This window comes from Amyelois transitella, chromosome 7 (assembly GCF_032362555.1).
Source record: "Amyelois transitella isolate CPQ chromosome 7, ilAmyTran1.1, whole genome shotgun sequence".
NCBI classification, from domain to species: domain Eukaryota; kingdom Metazoa; phylum Arthropoda; class Insecta; order Lepidoptera; family Pyralidae; genus Amyelois; species Amyelois transitella.
Genome location: NC_083510.1, coordinates 7,531,837 through 7,553,897, shown reverse-complemented (window position 1 = coordinate 7,553,897; position 22,061 = coordinate 7,531,837). Strand labels below are relative to the sequence as shown.

The 22,061-nt window shown below is 32.5% G+C and overlaps 1 protein-coding gene and 1 long non-coding RNA gene across 2 annotated transcripts in view; one reads left to right on the top strand and one right to left on the bottom strand.

The window, feature by feature from the left end:
- Positions 1–6,423, top strand: part of LOC106131409 (zonadhesin) — a 34,548-nt gene extending 28,125 nt beyond the window's left edge. Inside the window, exons 30-38 of the mRNA XM_060945219.1 lie at positions 226–432; positions 2,659–2,759; positions 3,388–3,531; positions 3,882–4,085; positions 4,538–4,636; positions 4,721–4,861; positions 5,044–5,253; positions 5,498–5,642; positions 6,238–6,423. Of these exons, the coding sequence (XP_060801202.1) occupies positions 226–432; positions 2,659–2,759; positions 3,388–3,531; positions 3,882–4,085; positions 4,538–4,636; positions 4,721–4,861; positions 5,044–5,253; positions 5,498–5,642; positions 6,238–6,368 (1,382 nt within the window). The 3' untranslated portion in view covers positions 6,369–6,423. The remainder of the gene's footprint in view (positions 1–225; positions 433–2,658; positions 2,760–3,387; positions 3,532–3,881; positions 4,086–4,537; positions 4,637–4,720; positions 4,862–5,043; positions 5,254–5,497; positions 5,643–6,237) is intronic.
- Positions 6,424–10,769: 4,346 nt separating this feature from the next.
- Positions 10,770–12,213, bottom strand: LOC106132961 (uncharacterized). Its single transcript, XR_001228551.2, has 3 exons — positions 12,124–12,213; positions 11,725–11,755; positions 10,770–10,914 (listed from the first exon to the last, which is right to left on the bottom strand). It is a non-coding gene; the product is annotated as an uncharacterized LOC106132961 (long non-coding RNA).
- Between the last annotated feature and the right edge of the window lie 9,848 nt (positions 12,214–22,061).

The following is a 22,061-nucleotide window of genomic DNA, read 5'->3' as shown; positions in this document are numbered from 1 at the left end:
AGAGGAATCCCAAGTTTATAAGCCTATCCCTTAGTCGCCTTTTACGACATCCGTGGGAAAGAGATGGAGTGGTCCTATTCTTTTTTGAAATGGTGCCGGGAACCACACGGTTGTTGGTGTATTTTTGTTTAATCTGGCTGATTGACATTATCAAACACTTCCAAGAAATGTCTTTAAATTGTGTAATTTTTTATATTAAGATTTAACAAAGTGTTATTTTTTCAGCCCCATTCCCCTGTGATGGGCCGAACGAAGAATACCAATCCTGTCCTCCTGGTTGTCCCGGGGAGACATGTACCGACTATCTAGAAAACTCTTCTTGTCCTAAATTTAGAATCGGTATAGTTGTACCTTGCAAGCCTCAATGTAGATGCCTCAAAGGCTTTTACAGAAACTCTAAAGGGATTTGCGTTGAAAGCAGCCAATGTACTGGTAAGTTATAATAAGTACAACACTTAATGTCTAATAAAACACTGCGTTATATATACAACACTAATATTTAATAACTCGTAAAATAATTTGCCAAGCAAAACCTATTAACCCGAAATAAATTAATACTTAATACCTGCTTTTAATACTAAAAAAATATATTACTGACGCACCTTATAGATAAAACATTATATATTAAATTATTTTGCTTAAGAGTCAAACGGAAAATTTGGTCCTAATTTAATAACGAAAAGAAAATCACAAAGAAATGCTTTTGAATAATATATAATAATAAATAAATGGTGATGCGAATTGATACTGGTAATGGAAGGTAAGTGAAATTCAATATCTACTAATAACATATACTGACTTAATTGTATAAGGTAGACATTATCTTCAAGTTGAGAACACACGAACACACTAAAATGGGAGAAATGCCTATTATAATTAGTATCAATACATGTATTAGTACATGCTTATTTTGAACTCAAAAATAAATCAACATTTGTTTAACAGAGTGCCCTGAAGGCGAGATATATTCAAAATGTCCGCCAATTCAGTGCGACGCTGAGTATTGTCCGCAATCAAGAAATTATACGCTATCATGTCCTACGCCTAAGAAATGCTTACGACCCAGGTGCATTTGTGGATTCAACAGCCATAGAGACAGACTTACTGGAAAATGCATCCCGACTTCTAAATGTCGTAAGTACCTACAATTTTTTTTATAAATTTAATAAACATATAGAAAATTTAAAATATGACACGCTCGAAAGCTATTATTACAGAAGTCTCAATTTTTATTAGACGATAATAGCTCCACTGTAATTATTACACAATCCTCGATGGTGGTTGAATCAGTCCATCATAGGGAGAGTGAGAACAAAGCCAGAATGTTTCTGATGATATCGTCATCATCAACTAAAATATATATTTTTATTTCAGCTGCATTCCCATGCGATGGGGAAAATGAAGAATACAACTCTTGTCCCCCGGTATGCCCCGGTCAAAACTGCACAGATTTTATCAATAAAACGAAATGCCCTAAATTTAAAATTGGAATTGTTGTGCCTTGTAAACCAGCTTGCCGATGCGTCAGCAACACTTACAGAGATTCCAAAGGAGTCTGTGTTAATTCTGATAAATGTAAATGTGATAATTGAGATTATATTACAATTTTAATTAATTATTACTGTACCATTTAGGTTTACCAAAATTCATTTATTTAAGTTTCGTTTTAAAATTTGTTGTTGTCTTTAAACTTGTTATATTTATATGAATTATATAAAGTTTAATAAATAATTAACTGTTTGAACTGATTATATATTAATTACAATAGGGTGACGTCTTACTTCTTAAACTCTTTGAACTTTTTTAGAGAATATTTTTAGCCATAAATTCAAAACTGCATGACTTAGATATAAGTACGTACGTAATATCTTCGTTATTTTAAAAGGCGCTAGCCACAGTCATTAGAGTAATAAGATGTACCATAAATAATAATATGTACAAATATAAACCTACTGTTTTATTTACTCCTATTATCGTTTATTACTTTTTTAATTGTTTTGGACATCTAAGAATTTTAAACAAATTGCTTCACAATTTCGACTACTGTAATGGCAAAACGTTTACGAAAATAAGTTAATATACTAAGTGTAGTGATTTTTCAAATCGTCATTTTAATGAATAATAATTGGATACTGATGTCAAATCGCATGTCACTCACTGCATGTAAACATGCTTTCTTTGGCGGAGCCCAATATTAAGCCACTAAAGTACTTTCAGATTTTTGTGTTTCAAGTCTCAAAATTAGAATTCGATAAAAATCATGCAATGATGAAAAATAAAGAGAAAGAGTTCGAAAAATACCTCAAACGATGTTGTAAGTATTCATTCCATCCTTTAATGTCAAAAATTATTCATATAAATTCTTCAAACTGAAATTAATGCACTGCACTTATGTAATAATTAAGAAAGAAAAAATATGATCTGGTCCTTTCAAAAATATAAACCACAGAGAGAAGTCTCGTTTATACTTGAAAATATAGATAAAAAATACGAGTTACAAAAATTTAAGGTTGACGTAAGTTTTATATGTTAGTACAAACTAAAGTGAATAACAATGTCTCGTTTATACTTGAAAAAATATAGATAAAAAATACGAGTTACAAAAATTTAAGATTGACGTTAATTTTATATATTAGTAAAAGTAATAATTTGTTTCAGCACCGCCTCAATCAGTGTGCCCTGATCTTCCCCCACCAGACAAAGAACAGTTGTATGATTTGGAACAAGGGAATGCAGCTTTCACTGGAAATTTCCTCTATGCTAGTAGAATTTTGTTCTTATTGCAAACGATCATCATCTCTGCCGATAGAATAACACCATTAGTCATAAGCTTCTCCTATTAATACCTATATCAACCACTGCAAAGTTCATTTACAACTTCGGTTATAATGGTTTATTACTATCGAGCCACGTGTTCGAATTAGTTAATTTATCGAGATGTTACACTCAAGGCGACACTAACAGGCCGAGGCAGCCTGACAATCCAAAAGTGACTGAAAATATTTTATACCATTTTCACAGGTTTCCATTAAAACATATAATAAAAAGCAAAAAATAATGTGAACGACGATATTAAAGAAAAATATAAATAAGTATTTGCTTTTCGTTTTGATGGAAACTTTCTCCGTTTCATCGTCCAAACAAGCTCTGAAAATTTCCTTACCGAACAAAAATTCACCCTATATAAGTATATTGAAACCTAATACCAAAAACTGATCTGGTATTTACGTTAAGTCCCAGAGATATTCTACCATTTTCTATTTATAGTAAACCAATACATAAAACATAGATTTATAATAGAATTAGATTTTGAACTTTATTAGTTTTTTTTCACTTTATCACTGGCTAGAACTTTTCAATTATAATTTTGTGTTTATCCAATTACAGCAACTACTCAAGAGTAAGCCTGATGAGAATCTTATAATATCACCATTCTCTGTGTTGATACCACTGGCAGAATTAGCGTTATATGCAGAGGGATTATCTTTATCGCAACTGTTAAATCTGCTTAACCTTCAGAATAAAAATCAGGTATATTTAAGTGAAATTAAATTATTACAAATAAACCTTTTTAAGCCTTTTACGGGAAAAATAAATTAAATATGCTCAAAGAGATTCGAAAGTTACATAAAATTAATGAACTTCTTCTGGTGTTAATCCCGGTTACATCCTTACCCCAGTCTCTAAAGAGGAGAACGGGGTGCGCCTTTTGACCATGATTCTAGACCGCCTCTTACGACGTCCATGGGAAAGAGATGAAGAGGTCCTACTCTACGAAAGTGCCAAGAATCACGCACGACATTATATTTATAGGCCTTCTTCTGAACATATTTTCGCAAATCCAAATAAGCTTTCAAACTTCAAATACGATTTTTTCACAGATCCGTTCCAGTTTTCCCCAACTAATTGACATGGTGAATTCAGAACAAAGTAATACACTTGATTTAGGAGCTAGAGTGTATGTAAATCAAGATTATCAGTTGACTAAAGCATTTGAAGAAGACACGTCATGCGTGTTTGATGCTGAAGTGGGAACAATTAATGTTTACGATCCCGATGACGCTGCATCACAAATTAATGATTGGGTCATTATCATTATAAACCTTTTTTCTTTATTTCCTACAGATACGACAGAACAATAACAGTAGTCACAAGACTTATACCTATTGGATCTGTTATTGGTTCTGAAAAAAAAAAACACGCTTAACAAGATGGCTCAATGATCGACGGATCACCTAATTAATTCTGAAGGGTTGCTATGCCTGTGTTTTAAATTTGATTTAAATCTATATTAAAGTGTATTAATAGAACAGACATTCAAAAGCACCTTCAGACTTTTTCTCCCTCCTGAGGTTTGTCCCGGATCTCACCTACACTTATATTTTTTCTTAATATGACCAGATTGCATTTCAATCATTCAAATTATTTCTGATATTTTACCTCATATAACACAATTGCAACTGTAAACTTGCTGATTCGAACAAAATTTATTAAAATTATTTACGAAAAGTAACTCTCTTGTTTTCATACTGTACAGGTGAGCTATATTACAAATGGAAATATTCAAGACCTTGTTTCCCCTGATATGATCAATGATTTAACGCGACTTATCTTAGCCAATGCAATTTATTTTAAGGTAAGCTTTTTTATATTTTTACTAAGTATAGCTATTAACCAAGACACAAATTTTTGCATTACTAGAAAATGTTTTAATTTTCAGGGAACATGGCAGACACAATTTAATCCAGAGAATACTATATACCAAGATTTTTATGTCACTAAAGATATAATTAACCAAGTTATGAGAATGAATGTAAAATCTAAGTTCAATTATGCTGAAATCCCTTCTATTGACGCTAAGGTATGTTTTTGTAACGTGAGTAAACAATAACGGATAAGAATTTTTAACACAGGAATCTAAATATTTAAGCCAGGGGCTGAATATATACATATTTTATTATGTATTTTGACAATACGAAGTTATCTGCCTAAATCAAAAAATCATTATTTCTATTTCTTAATATTAACTTATTTTTCTTTTAGGTTTTAGAATTACCTTACGTCGGCAAAAACTTGAAATTGATAGCATTCCTACCTAACCAAATAGATGGATTGGTTCCATTAGTTGATTTACTAAGAGACAAGAGCGTATTTAATGATGCAATTGACAGTTTGTCGCTAGAAACTGTATCAGTATCTTTTCCAAAAATTGACAGTTCTTCAACAATCGATTTAAAGGAAATTTTACAAATGGTAATGGAATTAATTTTCTGCTATTAAAAATAATTTCTTACAAATTAGTTAAGCAATATTCGCCTTCGCTTGCCCCTATCTATTATCTACTCATAAGGACCTCCATAACGCTTGTTTCTTTTCATCTCTACCAATGGTTGCTTGGTAGTACTATCCGTACTACATTGATCTAAAATTGTAATTTTGTGGCGAATTATTTATTAAAAATCAATTCAAAAATCAAAAAAATCAAATATTTGTACAGCTGGATGTGACTGGAATATTTGACCCAGATGACTCTGGTTTGTCTAACATAATAACATCGAAGGAAATCCTATACGTTTCTAATGCCATCCAAAAGGCTACTTTCACAGCTGACGAGAAAGGATCCGAAGCGGCGGCAGCAAATGGTATGTCAAACTTTAATGTAGTTACTTAAGAGCTCGATCGAAAAAAGTAGATAATCATTAGAAGATGGCTCTACGCATACCTTTTTCAAGAAATCTTACTAGACGATGTATCTAAACAATTCCATTACATTTGACAGAAATGAATTCAAGAAATAACTGAATTATTTTTCTTTCTGTGCGGAAAAGATACATCAATGTAAGTAACATCTCTTCTGATAAAAATTGTAATCTGCAAATATTGTAATTTTGTTTTCAGCTCTCGTTGTATCAACCAAATCCCTGCCCCTTGCTCCTCAGGAGTTTACATTCAAAGCCGATCATCCATTTGTGTTTGTCGTCATATACAAACAATTGATTTTGTTTGTTGGAACTTTTGTTAGATAAGGTGAAAAGGTTATAAAGAACTGAACTAACAAAGCTCAATGTTTGAATAAGATTAACAAATTTATTTACATTAGCGGTGGTGACTTTACATTTATTAAACTTGCACCTCTTATCAACTCCAATGAAGCAATAGCACCCGAAACCAACATCTTGATAAAACTTATACTTTTGTCATTATACTTACTACTATGTACTTTCCATATTTTTTCAGCCTTTGGTGTAACTTTAACATCACTGACAGAAAAGCCAGAGGAATATAATTTTAACGTAGATCATCCCGTTGTTTATTACATATTATATAAAAACGTTGTACTTTTCTGCGGAACGTTTGTCACACCTTAATATCAGGTGAAATATTTTCAACATTTTTCAGAAGATTATAAAAAAAAAGATAAATAAAGAAATTAAAATATGTTCCATTAAAAAAAAACAATTTTGAATGGATTGTTGTATATACTTTTTACCTGATTTCAGATAATATCAATGCTTGGGAAGCTAAAAAAAAGAAAATATTATGACAATTCGTTGAAAAATAAAATTCATTTCTTCATTTGAAACATTGTTTTATTCCTTTCGGTTCCAAATACAGGACACTTCTTTTACATTATTTTCATTAAAAAAAACTAGTTGTGGGTCATAATTGTAATAGATTCAGATATTATTACAGATACTTTTCATGACGGTGGTGTTATCACAAAATGAAATCTCCCATTCAAAGTTGATACATACATATGTATATATAAAGTAAGGCTAAAGGTACCCATTCTGCCAATTAACAGGTATTAAAGTCCTCGGGGACGGAATATTGGTAAGGATCAAACGAAATAGACCATAGTTCCTGCTTACGGCACACAAATCCTGGATTATCTCTTGAACGTCGTTATCAATATCTACAGAGAAGTTACTGTATTATATCAATTAGTTGTTATGGTGATAATTAGAATTATTATATAATAACTAGGGGCAATCAAAACCATATCAAACAACACTTCAATATTATTATGGTCATATCGATGTGCGAAATTACCAATAATTTTATGGCTTCATGTAATGTTGTTTGACTAAATGATTTTATGAAAGTTAATAAATCTTGAAAAAAATTATGTTTGAAGGGTAGAGTGAAGTTTTTTATTTAATTTGCTAAATTACAAGGAATGCAAACAAAATAGAATACCACTTTTATGGGTAGTCGAAGAAGTATTTGTACCAACAGTTAATCACTTCGCGGCCTACCTTTCCTCCGAGACTGTATTGATGATTTAATTAAGCAGGAACCTTTAAAAGATTTATTCTGTTGTGCTCCTATTTAAGCTTCTTACGTACCCATCTTGCACTTATTTATTCATATACCAAATCAAACTAACTATAATCAAATTATTGGGACATGTAGAGACATCTTCATAAAAAATCACATAGCTACAATTATTGTTTCATTTAAAAATAATTATTATAAATATTTCTCTACAATTGAATTATATTAAACACGATAAAAACCATTTAATTATTAGCGAGATATATATTTCAAGGATTAAATCTATTCAGAGGTTTCAATATAAAACAAAAAAAACTCACCGAAACGCCTTAGTTATGGATTTAAAAGTTGTCTACTGCAAATATATACAATTTATGTCAAACGTAAAATGTTTCAGACAAAGTGACAACCAGATTTCAAAGAAGTTCTGCGTCGTTTTAGCCTTTGATGTTACCCAACACGGAACAATTTTTGTGGATCAGTGGGGATCACGCCTCTTAAACTTGCGTATTGGGTCGCAAAAGGCGCTTCTACACAAGAATGTTGTCCGTTACGTTGGAATTTGCAATTAAGAAACAACATCTCGAAACAAAATCTGTTTACGAAGTCTCCTCAAGTATTTTATCATGGTTACCGTGATTTCTCCAACATCCGTGTAGGAACGAATAGTTTGGATACTTGCTAACTCTTTTTCAAGTTAGCGGTTTTATCAAGAGATTGTTTAGTTCTTAGATCAATCATGTTGTTAGTTTGTCGTGGCATTTGGGATGACTAATATCAAGAAATGACTTTGTCTGTCTCTAATCTCTATAAATTATGTCTCAGTTATTCCATATTCAATGTCTAAGCATATAGGTAACTAGACTGCAATGTTTTAATGAAAATAGGTCCAGTTGTTATTGCGTGAAAAAGTAACAACCACAAATCTACACATCTTATCAACATTTTACATTTATTTAAGAGTGATTAAAATTACTTTTTAGAAAACTCGATATTATATAATTATATTTGGAAGAATTCAAATAACAAAAGGTGAAACGCTCTCAGTACATTTAAAAGATTTTCCATTCAAACAAATCCCAGAAATTACTTAGATAACCTCGGGAGCTGTACGCCACAAACTTTGTCGAGTCTAAAGGGTTCAGCTCGAGTAAATCGATCTTATCGGCGAGTTAGGCGATGTTCATAGTTAGTTGGTGGTCAATAGTTCATTGTGAAATTTGCAAGCAGCAGAAACTCGACCGACCAACTAATTTACCGACCAGCCAATCTTTACCTTCGACCAGCGTAAAGGAAAACTTATGTATAGCAAACTTTAGGCGCAGCGCTGGTTCAAACTGTTAAATATACAATTCGATAACTGGGACTTGCCAATTAATTATTGCAATCCTCATTACGTAGTCACCGTTTACACGAGAAGCTGCATTCAATTAAAATAAAATTTACGTGTTCTTCATATTTTAATTACTAATATGAAAATTATTAAAAGCTTTTGTATTATTTTTCTCAAATTTCGTAAAATACACAACTATTGAACCTAAACTTGTTAATAACGTTATCTGTAGGAATGAATTCCAAATCAAGATGCAAGAAATTGAAGAAGTCTTTTTTTTCTTATTCCAACTTTTCTTCGCGGCCGAAGAGCAACTTATGTTTGCATGCTCAAAGCAAGTGCTTCATGAATAGAATTTTTCGGCGGCCCAAAATTGCAGCTGCATGTTTAAAGAGGTTGATACATTCAGACAAAATTTCAATTTTTTGCAAGTAGATAAACGATTCAGAAATAACACAAGATACGTTAGGATACATTTATTTGAAAAAATTTGTACTCAGACATCCAAAAAAAAAATGATCATACTAAAGGTAAAATTAGTCAGCATAGGTAGTCTCTCTTCAACTAATTTAAAAGAATAAAATAAGAGTATATTATACATTAGTGAAAGTAAAGATAACTTTAAATTTATTGAGATATACCTAGCTTAAACATATAATTAGCTGAAATGTGAACTATTTATAACGTTTCTCGAAACTACTGTTAGGCACTTTTCCCAGTCAAAGGCCAGTTTTAATGAAAAGCATATTTCAAACGTAGGCATGAGGCAATTCTATATTTAATAAAATCTCATCTCTAAACCTCGAATTTAAAAGCATTCCTATGTTCAAATAGGGTTCGGATCATGGAACTAATATTTTTCCAGAATAGGTAGGAATATTGTCAGTGCAAAAGGGATAGGACTATCACTCAGGCTACCAACGAACGAAGGGTATATTAGACTTGCTCTCGTAGTGAATAAACTTAATAATTTATATCCTCTTGATAATTTAAGTAAATAAAAGGAACCCATGTCGATGCTCAAGGACCATCTTATCTCAATGCCAAATATCATCAAAATTAGTTTTTAGTCTATTCATTATAAAGAAAAATACAAACATTGATCTATAGAAATAAAAAGTGACCAACATTGCCACATAAGGTCACACGAACTGGCAGTGGGCGACATTATAACGCCTAGAGCGAACGGACCGTAGAGTACAATTGGCGATCGGCAAAAAACACGCCATTGATTATCTGAGGACCTTATTAGGATTTATGCAAGACGCTGGATGTGGGCCGCATTCGCATTCGCATCGTGGAAATCTGTGAAAGTGGGTTATATTCCGCAGGAGACTTGATGCTGCTGATAAGTTCTTCTTCTATCGTGTCAACTCATATTTTTATCATATAATTTAGTTTTAGCAAGCTTCCATTGACAAGAAAATGTCTACTACTTTCTGTTCTGCGTACATCTATCCACAGCGGGGATGATACCTATCTAACACTACTAAGTATATATATTTTCATTCTACAGATCTTGAAAGTCTAAATTTCGTTAAGTATGCAACTATACATTCTCCTAAATTATTATTGAAGAAATCAGATTTTAGAGCATAATATGTAGGTAACGCTTTATTAATTTTAGGTGTAACTAGACAAACACCTTAAGTTAAGTAGGTTGAAGTGTATAAAATTTAAATAAAATATTTTATCAGTTGTCAATTTGTCTTCTAAAACAGCAGTTGACAAATTCCGAAATTATCTCCATTCTGCATCATTACGGACTTTTACCTATTTATAAACAGATAATATCCAAAAATAATTTCAATTCGGTGGATGTGACATGAAGCATCGTCAGCTGAGGTTTGGCGTTACAAGCTCCTTCGTTTAGAATATACCAATTTTAATCAAAGCTGTATGTCTGAACTACGAGTATTACGGACATCTCTCCACATTGCATGGCAATATTTAACGAATATCCGAAAGAACGGTATATTGGCTGCTATTAAAAATATAAGCATAAGTACATTATAAATGATATTTTTTAAAGGAAAAAATATCTGCCAGGGATTTGAAACAACCTTAAATTCCTATCGACTTTTTTATCTTGTAAATTTCAGTGAACTAAATTTATCGATATTAATAATGTATTCATTTTTATTAATTAAGGCTTCATTATTAAATTTACCCAGGTTACCAATCAGAGTTGAACCCCACTTGTTCTGAGAAGCATCGCCACGGTGGATTTTGTTGGTTTAGGCAATCGTCTACATATCGTTCGCCAAATGTGACTGTCGCTCCGAAATTTGTGGAGCCGATTACTGGAAAATAAATGTTTAATTTGTTATAATAAAAACAGAGCCATATTTAAAAACCGACCCAAACAAATATTTTCATTAATATTTAGGCCAAAATATAAATTATTCAGATTGTTTTCATTATATAATATCTATCATTGATCGGTAAGTATCATTGATTAAACAGTTGATTTCTGTGAAATAATATTTTGCGTCATTATAAAATTAGTTTGGATTTTATGTTCTATGAAACGATTAATTTTTTATAGAAATATAAATTCATACATCATGCTCTTAGTTTGTCACAAAAAACCAGTTAGCTTAAAATGAACTTATTATTTGAATCCCTATGCCTTAAGAGTATAAAACATATTACTTTAATCGCTCTGCGTTTTTTGTTAATTTTTGCAAGAACTCTTTCATGCCGATATTGTGACTAAAACAAATATTGTGTCAACGCCAACTTTGCTTTCATTAGAACTCCGATTTTTAAAACTTAATTTTTAATGTCTTAAATAGGTAGTCTTTTTTTGAGAACATAATATGAATATTATCTAGTTTATAAGGAAAGAGTCAAGTTCTTGTGTGTTTAGAAATGTTATCCTTCTTGTATGTTGTCACAGTTACGTATTCTTTGAAGATTTCAGAGAAGTTCTAGAGATAAAGGATAAATATGTTAATATCACTGTCTGTTCAAATAAAAATGAGGGCAAAATTATTTAAGTGCTTTGATTGCCCATTGAAAGATTGTATTTAAATTTGCCTTTTATACATATGACGAAAAATAAAGTAATGTAATGGGTACTCACAATAATAAGTGTAATGGGTACTCACAATAATCAGCACTGCGCCGAAACAGTATTCTCTGAAAATGGAAAGAAGGTATAAAGAAAGAAGGTATAAAGGCTTTTAACCCCATGACAACATGTTGTCAGACCGACAAATAAAGAAGATAACTTTATCAAATTTTATCACTCTGGTTTAAGTTACGTAGTTTAAAATACCATAGAATCTTCAGACTCCAATAAAAATACTATTCACAGCGGTTTTTGCCTACAAAATTATAATTTATTTCATTCCATGCACAAATTTTAAATTTGGTGCAGGCGAACCAAACGCCACGCACATTCTAACACAAAATACCGCGTATAAAGGCAACCTTAAAATAATGGGTAAATGATTTTGCACGTTTATTAGTAAAACCGAGGCTATTAGGACACCGGCCACACTTACCGCAGAACACGCTACACCAAGCATTACGAGAATTAATAGATATAATTGGGCTTTCATATCGAAACTCAAAAACAGATGTTTATGTTTTGCGTTTGAAATCTCTACTACACATTTTAATGGTTGTTGGAGAGTAGGCGTCAAGGATGTAGATTTGAATAACATATATAATAAGTACAATAGGTAAGTAGATTGTACACGTGAATAATAATATGAATAAGTACAGTGACGGTCACGCGGTGACGAAACGTACATTAATGTTTGTAAATGAAACAAGATACTCACACATGTGTACCGTGTGGTTCCCGGCACTAAAGAATAGGACCACTCCATCTTTTTCCCATGGATGTCGTAAAAGGCGACAAAGGGATAGGCTTATAAACTTGGGATTCTTTTTGTAGGCGATGGGCTAGCAACCTGTCACTATTTAAAATCTCAATTCCATTTTAAACTGAACGTAGTCTTTCAGGACTGTTGGCTCTGTCTACCCCGCAAGAGATATAAACATAGTAATATGTATATTTGTATGTATATATACTCTCACATACTGCCATGTATTATTGTTGATGGAAACAGAGCTTCAATTCGGTAAAAGGTAAATATAAAACGAATCTTTGTCCTCCTGACGTTTGTTCCCAATATCGAATCATATTCTCACTTTGATTTTGGATCGTTACTCGATCCATAATTAGTCCGGTTTTAAAACTGAGCGACATCCGTCTGACCTCCGCATTGCAGAGGAATCTAACCCATTTTGGATCAGTGGTGATGGTGTTAAAATGTACACTCCGTAAGAACATTTCAAAAATTCAATTACACATGTCAATAAATTTAAGGATATAGATAAAAATTCCTGGCAAAAAGGAGAACAACCCATATAGATATAGCTAGTTACAGCGCACACAAATTTCTGACCATTTCGTTCCCCGAACGCTTGAAGTAATTAAAGTCCGTCTATTACCTCCCAAGTTGCAATTCCTGGCATCAATCATGCACACTGGGAACCTTCGCATATGCGATGAGCAGCGAATTCAAACTACGTAAACTCAAGTCGGGAGATTGGCGTACTTTGCCGAGCTTGTTGGAGAATTCGCCATGATAACAGTTGCAATTCAGAATCCTTCATTGTGGATTTTGGCTGAATCCTTCATTAAATTTTTCAAGAAGATTTTAGGAATTACATACATATGGTCACGTCTATATCCATTGCGGGTTAGACAGAGCCAACAGGCTTGAAAAGACTGAATGGCCACGCTCAGCTGTCTGGCTTAATGATAGAATTGAGATTCAAATAGTGACAGGTTGCTAGCCCATCGCCTGACTAAAAATCCCAAGTTCGCAAGCAAACATCCATGGTAAAGAGATGCAGTGGTCCTATTCTTTTTTGTATTGGTGCCTAGTGCCGTGTGGTTCCCCACACGGCATCTTTTATAGTACCAAATTTTGTCACTTGGGAAATTAACATTGATTGTATTGATAATTAGAAGTATGCTTTGTCCTTCGCTCCGTAGAATATTCCTAGTGGAATTGACCTTTGGAAGTAGGTCTACTTTTGTAGGTTTATCTATTAGAAATACAAAAAAAATCATTTAAAAATCTCGATAGAAGTACCGGAAAAACGAATAACGCCCATTACTTAAATAATTATAAAAACTTCGTACAAATATATTTTACGAGTAGTATAATTAAGATAATATGCGAGACCGAAATTCGGCTCATCGTAAAGGTTAGTGGGCGTCAAACAATTTGTAAGGCAGTATAAACTTATCCAATCTCACACACTGAGAGAGTACATGACATTTACGAGGAAACAAGTTGATATGTTTATAGCCTTCCTAATTACCTAGTGTGAAAAGTCGAAGAAATTATGCATATAGAATAATGTTTTGTGATTTCCTTAAAAAAATATTATTATTCCTATTTTTTAGTGCCGTGTGGTTCTCGGCACTAAAGAAAAGGACCACTCCATCTCTTTCCCATGGATGTAGTAAAAGGCGACTAAAGGATAGGCTAATAAACTAACTTGGGATTCTTCTTTTAGGTGATGGGTAAACAACCTGTCACTATTTAAATCTCAATTACATTATAAAGCCATACTGCTGAACATAGCCTATCGGTCTTTTCATGAATGTTGGCTCTGCCTACACCGTCAAGGATAAAGACGTGGTGATATGTACATATGTAAATACAAGTTTTAAAATATGTATTTCTCTCGATCAATCTTAAGTTATTTTATATTTAAGCCACTCTTAGGAAATATACTACAAGTGCATGAATCATTGAAAGGGAAGGAGTTCTTTTCACGCGGGTGTAGCCGCCGGCGAAAGCTAATAAGATAGGTCAACGTTTAATACAGACAACTGAGAAGCCCACTGATAAACCACAATTTAATTTATTAGGCAGTTAATTCGGTGTGTTGCACTATCCAAACTGGCTGTTTCCATTTGAATCTCCAACATTTACCTTGCGAGACAGCTTATAAATTGTGTTTCTCTGTAAAGCCTTTTTTTTTGATATACAAGTTTTGAACTAATCAAACTTGTAAAATATATTTGTAATAATACCAACATACCATTTAACTCAATTGCTACATAAAGATATATTTAAAGTGTGGTGATAGAGCGAGACTCGCCGGATACAGATTTAATAAACTTAATTAGTAGGCCCCAGTTTCATGTTTGTAAATGTAAATTTTTTATAATGAGTAAATTTTTTTTGAATTTGAAGAAAGTGTTTCTCCAAATAATATGTTTATATACTATACGTATAAGCTTTCATTACAAGAAAATCCACAATGATTTTATTATTAGTTAGTTTACCAACGAGAAAAAGGCAAATATAATATATAAAGAATAGGACTACTCCATCACTTGCTCATGGATGTCGTAAATGGCGACTAAGGAATTATCTTACAAACTTGGAATTCGTCTTTAAGCCGATGGGCTAGCAACCTGTCACGATTTGTATCTCAATTCTAACATTCAGCCAAACAGCTGAACGTGGCCTTTCAGTCTTTTCAAGACTGTTGGCTCTGTCTAGCCCGCAAGGGATATAGATGTGATGATATATATATATATATATATATATATATATTATATATATATATGTAATGTTAAAAGGTATACAATTACATATTTTATAGCACCGAATCATTAGCTCGTAGTGGCCTCTACCAAAAGCTTATACAAAGCAAGGTCGTCCTTCAGCGACTGACGATCTTTGCTCTGTGGCACAATATCGAGTAATTCAAACACTTCTTGTTTGTGGGCTCAATGTGATTAATCATAAGTTGGGCAAGTGCCGTATAAACTTGCCCCTTAGCAAGACGCTATTAATGTTGTAGCTCTTGCTAAGTTGTTACCTGCCCATAAATATATTAGCACGTGTGGGACACAAGTTTGATGAAAGTCGTGCCATGTGACGCGAAAACAACATGGATATCAGAGTGGAGTTCGTAGGCGAGGAATTATCTAATAGTATAGTTGAATTAGCATAGGTATAGAAACAGTATTTCAATAGAATTTACAATCTAAAAATAACTGTCTCTTGCCTGAGACTTCATCTTCCTGACAATGGTGTGTGTTAAATTTCAATAAAATCTGTTTTATTGTTTAAGAGATTTCGATACTTTTAATTGTCATATTATTTTAGTACATATTTACTTGCAGACATCTCTTATTTAACCGTTATTTTATATGATGACCCCTCTTACCCTTAGGGAATGAATCGAATGGCTGTGTACTATTAAGAGGTCTAGTTTATCAAACGATTTTTTTATTTAGACAGATTGACTCATATAGTACGTAGTAAAAGGTGAAATTTTATTAAAAACCTATGTTTATACCTAGGTTGGTGATAACATACCTAAATAAATAACAAATACACAAACAGTGGCCGCTGCAAACGAGTAATCATTTTCAGTCCCTCATCATAACATGTTTGTGGCTAAATACTAGGAATAATTTAATGTCTAGCTTTCATAGTACTCTAGTTGTGTGCTAGACTAATACGAGTATGTTACTTTTTGAATAGCACTACATGTTGTAATTGTCGCTGCAATCTGCGGTCCACTACCGGCTATTCATTAGTATTATTAAAACATAACTGACCGCTTATTACTAAAATACTAAAATCTAAGAGGTGATTACTTTTCATCTAAATTATGTCAAAATATTTGAAGCGAAATTAAGCGAGCAAATGTTTGAGTTTTCGAAGTTTAAAGGCCTCGCATTTTAGACTATGCCTCGTGAAAATTACCCAATATTACGGAACCAAAACAAAAATAATATTTGTGTAAAACATGAAAGGGCTCGCGTGTCGTTACTCTATAAAATTTTGTAATTAATAACCAGGACTCGAGTCGTTTATGGTAATACGGGCTATTTTTCTTTACACTAATGCGCGTCTTTGAGTTCAATGTGCTTGAAACTCCACTTTGCAATTTCAGTGGTTCTCAGATGTTATCTCTATCAATTATGGTCCATAAAACGTAATGACTTCATCGTAAATCTTCACCTTACACGACACAATTTTGCTTGGTGTTGAATAAATGAGGTCAAATTGCTTGGGTATTAATGAATGTTGTCCCGAATTGTCGCTTGTGCGTGAGCACTCCACCGAAGAATTCTAATGGCGTAATAAAAATAAGGCACCACCTACTATTCCCGTTGTTTTCAACTGTTTTAAAGTAAAGCTTCTGTTTGTTTTACTTATTTATCTATGTCTAGTAAAGTTAATTTATTTTGATCGTATTTTTACTGAACTGTACGCATACAAACTGAGTGAAATTATAACATTCAAGAGGAAAATTATCCATAAATCATAAATAACATGAGCAGTCTTAAGAATATTGTAGTTTTAACTACACTAATATCTACAATATTTATTATAAATATCCTTTACGATTACAAAACAATCCTGTGTAGATTTCCAGATTATTTTCAAGTCTTATAAATGCGTCATAATTGTACATAGTTCCATTTGTATGACCTGTTCATAAATAATATCTTTAACCTTCGGGGATTTCCGTTTCTACGGAGAATTCATTATTCTTTGTGCTGCTCCCGTGGAGCTCCGCTGTCTCCAATAGTTTGATATTTGTTTACTCAAAGAGAGCAACATTCTCGTATAACAAGCGTTTTCTCGCAAGTTTACGATAAATTCAAAATGTAGTAAGTATACAGTTTTACATAGGTACACTCTTTTCAGAGCATACATATATTTTTCAAAAATCTGAATAATTTCTATCTTTTTTTCTAACCAAACAGTCATCCCAATTAGATGGATACAGCTGCTTACCTCATAATTCCCAACCATCATTTCGTGTTAGCAGACTATTTGGTGCATTCAAACACTTTTTCATGACCTATCACTTTATAAAGTATATTATGATTTTAAATTTATATTACTATAACCGTGAAAGCAAGAATTCAGTAAAAGAATATTGAAATATCTCAACAGTAAAATCAACTCCTGAATTTGCCTAAAATACACTTCAGAGTACTTCAAACAGTTTCTTCTTCTAATTGTCATAATAAATATTTCAGCAGGTACCATAACTTAATTATGCAAACTTCTGCGGGCCAACGAGTGACTTGAAACAGAAACTTAGACTAATATTGGGACTAAGTGAAATTACGACTAAAATATGAATACGTTGACTATTTTTTCAACTTTATTTCATATAATAGTAAAACACATAGTGCCAAGGTATATTTTTAGACATATCGGTCGATTATCTTTTTACTTTAAAAGTAAAGTTTGTGTTATTGTATAGCTTTTGACAAAACTATTGTCTTCGCTTCAGAATTTTCGTGAATAAAAGCGCGTTATAATTTTTTTAGTAATACTTCATTAATTCTATAGAATTATAATTTTAAAATTCCTTACAAATAATTTTCTTACTTACGAATTGCTACTGCGAAATTATTCTGCTTTTATTCTAACAACGATCTAGCGTAGCAAGGAATTGTATAAGTTGAATTTCTTTTAAAACCCGTATTCTTTTCAGTCGAGAGCATGGAAAATGCTGAGAATTTTCACCTACAAGCGGCTCATTGTAATAGGAATAACAATTTCCTGTTTCTTTACTGAAAATTAAACATGATTTCGCCATCCGTTGTGGTTACTTAAGCACTTAAAATGTCGGTGAGATGAATGGCTCAACTTCCAAGTTTGCGCTAACTTCTGACAGTGGAAAAAGGCTAGAATTTTATCTAGGAAGCTAATGGAGCCTTTTCCCTCCTAGATATTATATTCTTACGGTTTTCTTTATAGTAAGTGGTCGTGTAATCAATCACTTTTCTTACGAGAAATTCTGGATCAATTTACCTACGTTTTACTTTTGTTTTAGAAGTTCAGATTTAGATCCAAAAACTTTGTTTTCATTAAAATAAAATAAAGTAAAGATTAACTACATGGGGCAGATTACACGGATTGAGTTAGCCTTAAGGTAAATTTGAGGTTTGTTTTACGAGATACTAACTCAACGATGCTATATTTTATGTTAAATACTTATATAAATAAACATTCAAGTTCTAGCGTATCACGCCAATCAGAGAAAGAACCTGGGACCTCAGGTGTCCACAGAGACCATCCAATTATATTTAGTTAAACTCTTCTAATTTTTAGTTTACGGACAACTTATTTTCCTTTTTTTAATAGAACAAATTTTATAAGTAACTGATGTTTACAGCATTCAATCATATCATAACCTAACATAGCCAAATAAAGCTCAATTCTGGGTAGGTATTTGATTGACAAACTGTGATAACTGTCACTGGTAGTCGGGCGTTAATTACCAATCTGTCTGGACATGTAGTGGAATTACGGAGCTCATAAAATATAAATCCAGGGCCATAGACTAAACATCTAATTAGATACTACATTTGGTATCTTATGTATATCAGCAGTATCGCGGATAATGAAAAACTTACATTTGATTTACGAAGACACCAAAAGATGCCTGCCGCGTTGAAGGGTAATCACTTATCAAAAATACCTTAAAAATGGCAATGGTATAGGGTAAGTATTGCGCGGGATTTGTAGAAGAAATGAGAATGAAAGAAAAATCTTTCAACATTTGTTAAGAAAAACCTAACTATACTTTATAAGTACCTACTATCATCATGGAATCACAAAACACAAAAATTGAATTAAAATGAAGGTAGGGACTATCTATTTCTGCATAATCTGTGGAAGCAACATTCCGCAAAAGAGAGCATGTGCTACTTTACTTAGACCCGTATGACACAAATATAGAAAGTGCAAATTGATTCCTGTATCATTCATAGAAATTTAGATAAATAATATCATGGGTCTTTACTGGAGGAGTAGACAGATAATTCACCTTCATTTACTATTATTTCATAAAAATGCGAATTATGTGTAAAAATAATTGTGACTTTATAATATTTTTAAAATCGCTTTAGCAAAAAGAAATCGTATCTTTCTTTTATTATTACCCAATTGAAGTCAGACTAAATACATAAGCAAATAATACTTAAATATTTTCCTTTGAAATCACAAACATAAATTAAAATCATTAAAAATTCCTAGTGAATTCTTCAGTTATCCTTACATGTCCTCCATATTTGCGCGGCAGACCACTTATTACTTAATTTACAAGTTAAAGGGCGCGCACCCACGTTTTAGCACAAAGGAAAAATGGGTTATATAAAAGCTCTTAGAAATTACGTTCTGTAGGCTTTCAGACGTGTAACGTAAGTAAGGGAACACATTTCGAAGCGGGCAGGGGTTAGTTTAACTGTTAAGCTTGTCTGGGGGAAATATGTAAATAAACAGTGTAAAATAGATTTACGCACAAAAGTAATTACATTTCCGTACGTGGCAGAGTGAGTACCTACCCAAGTGAGTACTCCGCGCGAACTTTAGGAACCGTCAACTTATTTTCCCCGCATATTTACCTCGTCTGGAGTAGATAGAGTTCATAACTTATAGCTTTGATTATAGAATTAAGATTTATATATATATGTATTGTAAAGGTTGCTATTATAGTTACGTTTGCTGTACCTCTTATATTTATCAATTTTCCAAGCAAGCGGAGACTTTTTACTAAGTAAATCATATTTGCACTAGTTCTTTATAGTGTTTATTTAGTTTAGTTTTCTGTTCTCCAGAAAGACAGATTAAAACGTTAGTCTATATTTTCGTTATTCTTAGTTTTAGTTCTGGTTGTGTTTACACTTGACTGGAGAAGTCTCTACGTCATCACTTACTTATAATACAATTTAATTAAAACTAATTTGTTATTAAAATAACCTACCAATCGCCAGAAAAATGTTCGCTAATTCCCTATAAGATCGGCTTTACTAATTTAATTTATTATTACTTATTTATTATTACTTTTAAATTTTTTTAAAATTACAATTTTGTAATATTTATGTAAAAAAAAACGTTAATAAATAGTTTAGCCAGCAGCAAAATTCATTATTATTAATCTTATATATTAAGAAGGTAAGTCAAAATTAATTCAGCTTAGTTCGCAACTAACACGGCAGTAGACGACACCTGTTCTCGTGTATTATATCTACTTACGTAAGCTTTGGCTTTTAGCTTTAAGCCGTAACTTCGGCGCAACAGGTAGATACAAGTTTATCCTTTGAAATTCGTGGCTAGATCCCGCGACATTAGAAAATTATCCAGCAATTTCATGTAATCTCCAGTTATGGATGGAAATTTTGTATTCTCTTAACGAGGTTGAGATGTGTCCCGAGTATTTACAAAAATTTAAGATTAAATTGCTGTTCAGTGGAACGAGAAAGCGGTTACTAAGTATTTTTAAGCCTTTTCTAGATAGGAAAGTACATAAACAGATACAGGTTAAAAAAACAATTATGCATTACGAAGTTATAATTACCTCGAACAGGTTGACTTGCCTCTTCTGGATACTGATCATTAGAAACCCCATAGAAGATAAGGCATAAGTAAGTTACTGCAAGGTTCTTGAAATATATATTCATTACTACTTATATACATTACAGGTATTTTATTTTTAGTTTTTGAGTCTGGAAACAATATAAGCCCTGTGTCTGTTAACTAAATGAAACCACAAAAATATACCCGCAATTTTCAAGAGGCCTACGAAAGTGCTCAGGAATTGTCAACATTCCTGAAAAATCAACAGACGTAAGTTCAGCTTTAGGTTTACATTACAAAATTCAGAATAATTTATATCATTTGTTTGGGTTTTGGTTGGTATGAGTCGTTTCGTAGTTCCGTAGTATAAACTTGTCGAGGTCCTTACAGTACTGTATCAAATCACAACGAAACCCACATTATTACCATTTGCCTAAAAATTCTATTAATTTCCTTTACTTAGGGAATTACGGAAATTCTACTCGTAGTGCACCCCTTGATCATCCCAAATTTAAAATCTGTACCTAAACAAGCTGTTTGGGTGGTACGTTGATATATCGGTCTAATCAGTCAGTCGGTGTCCTCTTTTATATATTTAGATTTTATCGTACTGATAAAATATTGAATTATTGCGTTGTGTGCCGTGTATTTTCCGGCACCAATAAAAAATTAATTGGACCACTCCATCTCTTTCCCATGGATGTCGTAAAAGGCGACTAAGGGATAGGCTTATAATCATGGGATTCTTCTTTTTGGCGATGAGCTAGCAACCTGACACTATTTTAATCTAAATTCTATCATTAAGCCTAACAGCTGAACGTGGGCTAAGTCTTTCAAGACTGATGGTTCTGTCTACCCCGCATGGGATGTAGACATGACTATATGTATGTACGAGTATGTAGCGTTGATACACATGTCTGACAATTTTGTGTCAAAAAATCTTTGTTTAGACAGCCATTTGTTGCGAAATTTTCTTTGAAATGCAAATAAATTCACCAAGATGTACTATAACATAGAAGTACCATTCAATTTGGTCAAGCTGACAAGAACAAATATCCTAAATA